Source organism: Anoplopoma fimbria, chromosome 8 (assembly GCF_027596085.1).
Source record: "Anoplopoma fimbria isolate UVic2021 breed Golden Eagle Sablefish chromosome 8, Afim_UVic_2022, whole genome shotgun sequence".
Classification (NCBI taxonomy): Eukaryota; Metazoa; Chordata; class Actinopteri; order Perciformes; family Anoplopomatidae; genus Anoplopoma; species Anoplopoma fimbria.
In genome coordinates, this window is record NC_072456.1 from 6514955 (window position 1) to 6526178 (window position 11224).

The 11224-nt window shown below is 38.7% G+C and overlaps 1 protein-coding gene across 1 annotated transcript; it reads right to left on the reverse strand.

Annotated features, from left to right (window-relative positions):
* Positions 1-639: 639 nt before the first annotated feature.
* Positions 640-7231, reverse strand: atpaf1 (ATP synthase mitochondrial F1 complex assembly factor 1). Its single transcript, XM_054603056.1, has 9 exons — positions 6998-7231; positions 4719-4827; positions 4393-4455; positions 3756-3818; positions 3575-3625; positions 3080-3127; positions 2812-2907; positions 1560-1667; positions 640-1236 (listed from the first exon to the last, which is right to left on the reverse strand). Exons 1-9 carry the CDS (start codon positions 7210-7212, stop codon positions 1054-1056), a joined length of 936 nt encoding a protein of 311 aa, XP_054459031.1. The 5' UTR covers positions 7213-7231; the 3' UTR covers positions 640-1053.
* Positions 7232-11224: the final 3993 nt, after the last annotated feature.

Here is an 11224-nt window from a genome sequence, read left to right on the forward strand (position 1 = left end):
ACTTTGATGCCCCCACTGGTAGCATCAATAAGACACCTTGGGTTATAGTGGAGATCTGTACAGCAGCATCGCTACTAAACAATATCGGTGGAGCAAGAAACAAGATGAGCAGACAGGTTCCCACATTTTAGCAATTGATTGGCTAAAGAGTCAAATTAGCTGTATAACTGAGTTGTAATAAACAGGGAATTATACTTGATAGAGATGTCTAGATTACAGAATAAACCCACAGGACACAGGCACCGGAGCTGTGCTTTTACCAAAAGGCCACCTGCAAAAATATCTATTTTTAACTGACAATTTTACAAAAGATAACACAGTCCATCACCTGTCCTATTTTTCAAAAGGCAGGTGACAAACAGTAAATGTTGATTGGGACTAAATTGATTTTCATTCAGTTTTGCGCGGTATCTCTCTCTCACTTTGGGAATTACGTGCAGGGTCGGTTACAATTATTTGCTTTAATTATGCATGAAAAGAAACTGGTCTGCTTATGCCCCCCTACAATTACGTACTTCATAACAACCAAAACTGGAGTACTTAACACCGTCTTGTGTTGGCTTGAGATCTTTGTATAAAAGACACACCAAAGGCTTTTTTCAAGCACAAGACGTAAAGTGTGGCAATATTTCAGCATGAAAGCGGTCAGATACAAAGATTTTGGGTTTGGAATATGATTTATTAAACGTCTAATGGGTTTTCAGGGATAGGTACTGGGGCAATGAAGTCCTTCTGGTCCAGTCTAACATGAGGGTAGGACACAGTGGGATATATATTTATCATAGAACTGATGAATACCACATCATTATCCTATGGTTAGGGATAATGTATGTACAATGAAGGTGTGTATCTGATGTCAGATGATCCCAGACAGAGTTCAAAAGACACTGATGATCTTCCTTTAAATAATTTTTTTGCCTGAATCATAGCCGCTGCTATCCAGTATGAAGAATACGTGTATCCTTATGGCAAGTGCTGAGCAAAGAAGCACATTTCACTCTGTCACTTTAAATTAAGTGACAATCCGACTGTAGGAGAGATGGTTGGACTCATCTACGATCCCCCGGAGGCCTCCGCCGACCCCAAGCCGCTCTGTTCCAGCTCCGCTATCACCAACATGTGTTTGAAGTCTGCCGGTTGGCGGTTAAATGTCTCGACCAATCGGTATGTCTCCTCCCTCTGCGTGCCGTAGAACAGCTGCACCTGATTGGCCAAGCACTGAGCCTGGTGGACGGTCTGGGAAGAAGAGGTCTAAACAGGTTAACATGTGCCCAATATTTGAGTCTTGCATAATGGTCAATAGTATGTAGACACTTTAACATTACATAACATTAATCCTGTATCTGATTGTTAAACAAGTTATTCAAAAACCATGAATATCAAACTGCTGCTACAGCTGCCCTCACAAGGCTTTCCACAAAATGATGGCATCATGTGGGCAGACCATTTAGTGTATGTTGACTGTAAATTATGGGAAAAGACTTGCAAAAATACCATTAAGGTCCAATAATTAGTACGTAGCCTTAAGCCACGCGAGTCCAAACAGTTAAAGGACTTACTATGAACTTGGGGTCGAGCTCGGCAGTCATGAGGACCACACCCTTTTCATCCTTCAGGTCCGGGTAGTGGTAGAGGATCAGCTGACTGGGAGCGTGTTCGCCTATCGTCTAGACACCAACAGGGAGAGAAAAACTGCAATTAACACCTCCAGTTATCATGAGCTAGGAGTCTTCATAATAAATACAGTTATTTTACACGTCTATTTATAAATCGACAATTTTGGTGTTTAATTAAGGGGATCTTTATGAGTTTTTCCAGTGGTTTTGTTTGACATTCTAGTCCATAGTCAGTGTATTACCTACAGTACATGACAGTCGGCACACTCCCAGTTTGAGGGAAGCACACACACATAGGAGAACCAGCACAGAAGCTGGCAATGAACTGCTGTGGCCGTGCCAGAAGCAAAACATATTTTAGCCAATAGTAGTGAATACATTAACTATGGACCTCATAAACACCACTTAAAAAAATCCAAACTATAATGTTTATCTCTGAATAATTAGAGTTGATTGCCTCTGCATCTACACTTGTCCTTCATTTTTCAAGGTTTTGTGCCGTTTTCAAACTCATCAAGACCTGGTCATTACCCTTTCGTTTTTATATTTTAAAAAAAAGTCTTTCAAGAAATGTGTTTGATATGTTAGTCACTGTCTGATCTCTCTTCACTGTATTCCAGACTTTAAAATACATAAACAGACACATGTACTTCCAAACCTAAAGTGCAGTGTCTGCAAAAGAAAAAAAAATCCTGGAGTTGTCAGATTGATACTTAATACAGCATATCAGGGCATTAAAAACAAATTAGTTTTATTTTGTAGAATTTAAATATTTTGTATTGTAAATTTGTCATAGATTCGTGTATGACAAATACATTGTTTTTGGAATATTATCACCCTATCTGGGCTCTGTAATTATTATTTTTTAAACCTTCAATGACCCCAAAAAAGCTTTTGCGGATAAGAATTAAGGAGAAAAGACTTCGTTAACCAGGTAACACTGCAGTTATCATGCATCTATCAGGTACATAAAATATATGATTTGTGTTCATAACTTTGCACATTCAAGCTATAGCAAAGATGAAAAAGCATCTTTTGTTGCATTTGTGAAGTTGTTTCAACTCATTGTTGCTGGTGTAAAGTGAAAATGTTGTCAACTGGGATAAAGTTAGCATATGAGAGCAGAGCTGCTAGAAGCCCAAATGGTGTCAGACTTTCCCAGCAGCATGTGAAGGTGCAGTTTGAAGTGGTTCACCTGGACGTTGATGAGGGAGGTGAAGTGGAGCTCGTGTCCGGACCACTGACCCAAGAAGAACTCATAACCCTCCCGCTGAGGCAAAGCGTAGAGGAACTGAGGACACGGAAACCACAGAAAGAGAAATTGTGTCTTGTGCCGCAGAAAAGGTGAGAGCTCACAAAATAACCCTTGTTTGTGGTTAGAATGAGAAACTAATAATCCCATTTCTCCAGTTAAGTTTTTGCTGCTTTTCATCATGTTTCAGTGTGAGCAGCAGTGATCTTACCATCTTGCACGACTCTGATCTGCTCAAAATCACCTCGTACAACCGTGTCTGCAATACAGAGAAGACAGGATATTAGCTCCATAGTTCAACATGTGACAGAGTGTGTTCATGGATCGATCTAAAAAACTGTCTATCACAGTTCAGGAGAAACAGCATAAAGACAATTCTATTTAGGGGTGTGCTATTGGATCTGGTTTAGCACCAGATACTAATCACTTGTTTCATACTTGTTAACAATAATATTGTCCACCATAACTAACAAGCTAACAAGTAGAAACAAATTTTACCAGAGTAAAAAACTAAACTACTCTTCTGAAACAAGAGGTACATGTCAGAAGAAATAAACAAAATGAAATTACTTATTGTTCAAGAAAATAACCTAATTTTGTGAATCCAAGCCAAGCATGGGAAAGGTACATATTAGATGACATCGTTAAATGTCAAATGTTGAGAGACTCTGTGCTGTGTCAGCATGTTCTCTGGTGTTACACTCACCGGGATGACGGCGCTGATTGTGTCTTTGGTTGAATAATATTTCATCCAAAGCTGAGAGAAGAAAACAAAAAGGTCAAAACAAAGAACAGTTCTAAATGGCTTTGACTGGTTTTAACTACCACAGAAAACAATGTGACTGAAGTGCACTGCTAGAGACTGAGGCTGACCTCCACTGACTCACCTCAGCAATCTCCTCGGCTTTCATGTCCCTGATCTTCTCCAGGTCGAGGATGGAGCCCAGTGTCTGAAGAACAACACATTACAAAGTATGTTACCAAAACAAACTTCATCATCAATAATGAAAACATTTCATTTGACATTTTGTTTATTCTGTAAAAGCCTCATGGAAAACAGTTCAAACGCTGAGCTAAATAAAAACTAAACTGTTTCACAAGGGAAAGTTTGGTTTGCGGACAAGATTCCATGGAACGGGATGAAAGAATTACAAAAAAATCTACGAAAGTCGTGACAAAACAATCAATTGGTCAATTAGTCAATTTAAATGTGCCAGTTCTGATATCGAATTAATTATTTGAGTAAAAAAAGTTTGCTGGTTTCAGCTTTGCAAAATATGAAAATGTTGTCCATCATCATCAATTAAATACTTAAGTGGTGTTTTTTTTAAAACCATTAGTCAGAAAATTTGCTTTTAAAGGACATCATTTCTGACTTGATGAACTGTGCCAAGGCTTTTGTGATTACTTTGAGATATAATTGGTATCATTTATAATAAAAAAAATGGATGAGTCCTGAATATAGCCATAAAACACAAGAAATGTAAAATATAATGTAAAATTAAGGCTGATTAATCTGCTCACCTTGTTCTTTGTGAAACCTCCTGATGCTCCATCACTGGCAGCCATCTTTTCCTTTTTCTCCAACTGCAAAGATTCCCACAACAGAAGTGCCATCACATTCATAACTCTGTGCTCAAGAGCCGTCACACGTATATGAAGAAATTAGTATTGTTTTGTCCAAAAGTATAACGACTTTCATTGGTTCAGTGATCTCACAATCTATCCGAAAATGCACAAAAAACAACCGAAGTGCTTAAAAACTTGTTTTAATTTGTTAGATACTTCTGGACTTTTAGAATATTGTCATGGTGTTCTCTGCTCTGTATTGAGCCTGGTTCGTACCGCACCTCCTGCTCCATGAGCCTGACGAACTCCGCCTGCTTTGAGTGTCCCAGCACATCCTTCTTGGCCTCATGCCGGTTCTCGATTTTGGCTTTGTACTCCTGTGGTTTGGCGCTGAGAACAAGTCAGAAATCAGATCAGTGAAACACCAGCATCTTTCAAAAGGATAAATCCCTTTTCATTTTCATGAGGTGAAATGCAGCAATAACTTACAGTTTTAGAAAAACCTGCCTATAATACTTCTACTTCAGTAAATTACTCCCAACATTCCTCATAATGCTTTAAAACCTTCTCAGAGAAGAGTCCTCAGCTTGGTGAAGCATCATTCTACTGGTTTGTCATGTTTTACCGACCATTATTTTAAGAAAACTCATTACCTTGCAAAATGATTTTCAATCAGGTTTAAATAGATATAATTAATCTTGTATAAATGTCGTACATTCAACTTGTGATTTTTTTCATTGCTTATTTCTAACTTTGCATCAAGTTTAAGGGTTTCCTAAAAAGGCAGGAAAAATGTGGTTTTTCAACAGCTAAAGGGGCAAAACCTGGTCTATGTTTAAACGAAGGAAACATTGAGGTGCATCAGTTTTTAATTTAGAAATGCCAAACTATTATTACCTCTGCCAAGGAGTTTATGTTGTTTTCAGTATGGTTTGTTTGTCTGTTTGTAAGCGGGACCATGAAAAATGAATGGTCCGACTTTAATCAAACTTGTTTGAAGGGTGAAGCAAGGGCCAAGGTAGAACCAATTCAATTTTGGAAATGATTGGCTTTGCCGGAGGTCTGCGCTCTCCGAGTATCCTGCTAGCTGTTGAACAATAGTTCAGTGGTGAACAGGGGCCATTTTGAAAATTCTAATTCTCAGCTGCTTAAAAGCATTCATATCTATATATACAAAAACCACGGTGCTGAAATATTCAGGCCAAAGGGGAAATCGATTAAAAAAACCTAGATAGCAGGAAAGTGATCATGTAATTATTGCTGTTGGTGTTCAGAAGCTGACTCTCAAATCTCAGTTACACACAACCAGGTGAGTTCTTAAAAAGTTCCTGCCTTTAAATAATTTAATTGTTTAAGTCGTTTATTGGGCAAAAATCTATACCTTTTCTGTTCCAATCTTCTCAAATGTGATGATTTAGTCACTCTCTCTGCTTTGAATCACTGGGAATACAATATTTTTGGGTTGGGTTGAGTTTTGTTTGGTCAGAAACAAGGTACTTGACCTACATTTTTCCACTTATTACTGGTATTTTTGAGCAACTAATGAATAATCAAGGCAATAATCCAAAGATTTAGTTATAGCAAAAAGCCTAATTGGCAAAGTAGTTTAACCCTATCACTTGTCTGTTTAAAAAGGGAAACACCAACTAAACTAAGTATTATTTTTATGGCCTTTAAGTTTAATTGATATTCGGGAAAGTGAGCAACTTACTCGCAATGCCAAAAACCAAAGAGTCTCCACCTTGTGATCTCATCTAGTATTAAGTCTGGAGCCGCTCAATAGTCAATGAGTGGGAGACTGATTTTGTTGAACCACAGAATGATTTTGGGTTTTTTTATATCCAAATGAGTAGTTGTAGAAGTAGTTTTCTCAGTTCTGAAACAAAAAAAATGTACCCATACTTTAACATTCCTCTGGATGCTCTGTGTAAACTATAACACATTTCCCAATTAATTGTCTATGGAGTTGCTTCACATTTAAAACTCGATGACATAACAAATGTGAGTTTTAGCACTCTAGTTTCTGGATTTGGCAGAAAGAGTTCATGTTTAATAACATGAACATATTTAGACCGTCTTTGACCACAGATATCATTTTGAAAAGTAATTCACCAACTCACAGATTAGGTGGACATGTCAAGGGGAGGGGCCTAATCAAATAGTCAAAATAGATACTTCAAAAATAACCCCTCCATCCTCTCATAGACCTGTGAATCAAAGGGGTCTAGTGTTAAATACGGGGTACAATTGACGTTCCAATTAATCCATAAACTTCCACAGAAGGTGCAATGTTTGTGAAACCTTACAAATAAAACTAATGAGAGAATACAGGCGAGTCAGATGTTAATGTTATTATTTAATGAGCATACACACTGCTTGATGGTTTAAATGTTAGCCGGAAATGTCATAATCTCATTGGAATTTCTATGAAATCATTTCGGATAGCCTTACTAGTATTTACACCTGTCAATAATCGAATTACTTTTAAATGTAAGATTTGTCTAAAGGAGATTGGGATAGAGCAGGGGTTATGCTGTGTGGCTAGTAGCTAGCTACTGACCTGCGAAGCTTCTGGATCTTGTCCTGGTACTTGCTGAAGTACGGGTTCTCCTCCAGTTCCGGCTCCTTCCGCAGCGAGAAGGCTCGGAATTGCGACGGGACCAGCCCGGGGATCATCGTTCTAATGCCAGTGGCCCTGACCGCTAACATCCCCCGGTACAAACATGCCATTTGCACCACGGCCGCCGCCATCTTTCCATCGCCTCCGTCCTGCATCTATAGTGCTCCGGCGGGTAACGGCTTTCAAACATTGGTTCCGACGAAGGCGACACAGCATTTAATTATGCTTTTACTGTTACGCCACGTTTGAAATGGGTTTTTTTTCTCGTTAAAACAAAACATAATGAGCCTACAATGGACTGAAGGATTCTGATGAGCAAAGATAAGATAGAAGGTACACCGTCTTTATTTACCCATAGGGAACCAGGAAAAACAGACCAAGAACAAAAGCACACAAAACACACATGTACACATTCTTAATGACACTTTCGGTGATTTCAGAATATATTTCACAAAAAACAAGATATAAAAGTGAATAATTAACAACTTAAAATATGCCACAGCTGTTTCAATGTTGTCTTGATATGTTGAGACCACTGGAGGTCACTATGACTCTTCATTGAGAACTGTCTGAATATTTACACATGCATGAAAGCTGCTCCTCACTGATATCTGAACACTGTGAATCACTGCAGCAATCTACCTCCACAAACACAGCTCCGATTGACAAATAAATAAATGAGCAGATAAGTAGGCTACAGTAAACAATCTGCTCCAACTCTCCAGAGTCACTTACTGATGCACTCATCTTTTCAGCCGTCTGTATGCATATGTGTGTGTGTGTGTGTGTGTGTGTGTGTGTGTGTGTGTGTGTGTGTGTGTGTGTGCTCTAACAGATACCACACTGGCTATACATTTTATGACATGTGTTTCCCTGATGACCGTCTGAGTGCTTCTGTGTTTACTTTCCACAGCCAATCATTATCAATAACCAAAGCAGCTGGGAGCTGTTCACCCTACATCTGGTTCCCAGCAGATGATGATGGTGGCTGATGTGCATGTGTTTATGTGTGCATACATGGCAGCTGTTCTACAACTCAGCACAGATAATATAATTGAATGTGTTACACAAAGATACAATTTGAACAGCAATATTTTTTCCCGCTGTCTTTTTTATTGTTTTGTTATTCAATGTATGCTCAATGTAAGTTTCTAATTCCAATGATGTAGCTCCATGTTAGATTTTTCTGTAATTATGGAACTGCAGAATCCCCACATTATGATGGTTGGTTTTTATACCAAAAGTAATTCAAAAACGTGTGGATCAGGACAAAAATATCTAAATGTAGGCCTAGATCGTAACTGGGATTCTTTACTAAAGTCCAGATGACAAGCACATCACATTGACATGATGGTCAGCACAGAATGACTGTGAGTGCGTGTGTATGGACTTAACTTAAGGTTCACATGATGACAGGAGACGACCGCCCTGCCTTTTTAATCATCATCCCATGTATCGGGTGAGTTTCTGTCCCTGATACACGTTGACCTGCTGGTGAAAACAGTGTACCAACAGTATTTTGCAAGAGGTGGTTGTTTTAGGAAAGTGTTACCACATTTAAGTTGGTGTACCAGTTAAATGACCACAATCTTTGTTTTAAGGAAGCGTTTTTTATTTTTTTGCTTCCATCCAACAATCTCCACCAGGGATTATGCGTTCGATTGTGTACAAGTGTGTATATCTGTTTGTCCGCAGCTAATTTTGGCGCACTACTGGACCCATCAGCTTTTCCTTTCTTGTGCTCATATATGGATGTGTGCTCAAATACCTCAAATGGTGTTGGTGATTCACAACTTTTGAAAAAACAATTTTATTGACTGTTTTATACCCTCATTGACTGCTGACTTCTCTTAACCGGCTGGTATGGGCCCACAAGTGATCAACATAATGATTTGCAAATGACAAATATAACTGATTGCTGACTGCAACGGGCGCCTATTCTCATGCTGTGACTATTATCACTGAAAAGAGAGCTACCAAGCTGTTAGCAGCCGTGTCCTGTGGTAGTGTAACCTATATATTCTCTCCCTTTTATTCCACGACTGTCATGCATACACGCTGCACACACAGCCTGTCCTGCATTCCCTGTTCCCGCCCATATGTCCCCAGACTGACCTGGCAGAGATCTGCACTCTGCTGAGTTCATGTTTATGGTTTGTTTCTGTAAACACTTAAATAGTTATACTGTAAGAATAACTGGTTACCTTTCTATTGTATCCATAAAAGCAACATTCAGGTGTCAGGACTTGAGTATTTAAAAAAATCTTGACTGAATTTTTGTCTGAATGAGACGCTCTCACTGTCCTCAGGATGTCAGCTGTACCTGTACAGGAGTGCATACAAACACAAAGGGAGTAACAAATGGTAGGTCAGTTTTAGGGCGGCTGTGGCTCAGTGGAGAGCAGGGTCGTCCCCCAATCAGAGGATCGGCGGTTCGATCCCTGGCTCCGGCAGTCCATGTCGATGTGTCCTTCGGCAAGACACTTAACCCCAAATTGCTCCCGCAGGCTGTTCCTGCGGTGTATGAATGTGTATGAATGTTAGTTAGGGTCCTGATGGTCAGGTGGCATGGTAGCTCCTGTCATCAGTGTATGAATGGGTGTGAATGGGTGAATGATTAGTAATGTAAAAGCGCTTTGAGTGGTCGGAAGACTAGAAAAGCGCTATACAAGTACAGTCCATTTACCATTACCATTTATGTTAGACTCCATAGCAAACAGATGTCACTCCTTAAAATGATCCAGTGGCCTTTCCTTGATTTAACATATTTTAGACCTGAGCTCTGATGCTGTAATCTTTTCATTTCAATTAAAATTCTCAGAGTGACTTTTATGTTGGTAACACAGTCATTTCTCCACTGTTATTGATCTGTCAATCTGAACTACAGATGTCTCCTAAACTAAGAACAATATTCTTAATTTTTATTTTGGTAAACTTAACATGATAAAATAATTGTTTTGTAAGAATTTGACTTTAGATTTGACTTTAATAACTGCATAAAACAAAGCAGAATCTACACATTTATACCCAGAATAATAATGGTTGATTTAAGAAATAAAATCAAGATAAATTCTTACCAAACAAACAACTACTATGGGAGAATGTCACTAGAATTAATTCACGTTGTTGTTGTTTTGTGTATTGTATATATTGAACTATAAACACATCTCCAGACACTGACAGCTTTCTTAAATCTACTCTCTGCTTCTGTTTTTTTCATTTCCTCTCACTGACCAGCTGCCCTCCTCCTCCTCCTTCTCCTCCTCGTCCACCCTATCTCTCTCTCTCTCTCTCTCTCTCTCTCTCTCTCTCTCTCTCTCTTTGTCATGGGGGTCCTGCATGGAGGATGTATATTTTATGTGCGGCTCTGGAGGCTTTTACCATTAATTATAGAAAAACACTAAGCTCTCCATTTGCCGGACAGATGTTATTTTTTACTTAAGGAGAGAAAGGGGACTGTTCCATAATTCAGAGGTAATCCCGCTCACCAGAGAACAAATAAATAAATGAATAAATAAATAAAGCAAAAGCAAAAACCACAAACATTTGGTACACTGCCCCTACGTTCTCAGACATGTAACACAACAGCCGACACACACGCACAGATTTCCTGTGTTCAGCCTTTAAGTGCCTTCCATGTAATAAATATGGAACAGCTGCTTTATCATTTCATTTTTTATTTAATCTGCTTCCCCCAAAGTATTTTAAAAAATCACACACACACACACACACACACACACACACACACACACACACACACACACACACACACACACACACACACACACACACACACACAGACACACAATGCAACCTTGTTTTGCTTCAGAACAATAGATGTGAAAATCTGATTTTCAAAGCTGAAATATTTGGTGCAAATCTTGATAATAATAATTAAAGGAAGTTAACCAAATACAGATCAGAAATGAACACACTGGACCTTTTAAGGTATGAGTATATCATCACAAACTGAGCTGAAATGATGGAAAATTAATAAACAACATTTTTGAGAATTTTTTTAAATTGAATTGATTAATTGAACATTATCTGGTTCCAGGTAATACCACGGAAACTGCACAAAGGTTGGTTGGTAGCTTGTCAAAAATGTATTAAGGGTGTTTTAGTTGGGAAAAGTTGGACTCATAACCTCAATATTTCAATTTTACT

What these genes read in the sequence shown, in the direction of transcription:
- atpaf1 (XM_054603056.1), bottom strand. Translation starts at nt 7,212, where the DNA reads ATGCAGGACGGAGGCGATGGAAAGATGGCGGCGGCCGTGGTGCAAATG. An exon ending in GAGGTTTCACAAAGAACAAG is followed by an intron (nt 3,819 to 4,392) that starts GTGAGCAGATTA and finishes GTTGTTCTTCAG; the next exon opens with ACACTGGGCTCCATCCTCGA. An exon ending in CAATCAGCGCCGTCATCCCG is followed by an intron (nt 3,128 to 3,574) that starts GTGAGTGTAACA and finishes TCTGTATTGCAG; the next exon opens with ACACGGTTGTACGAGGTGAT.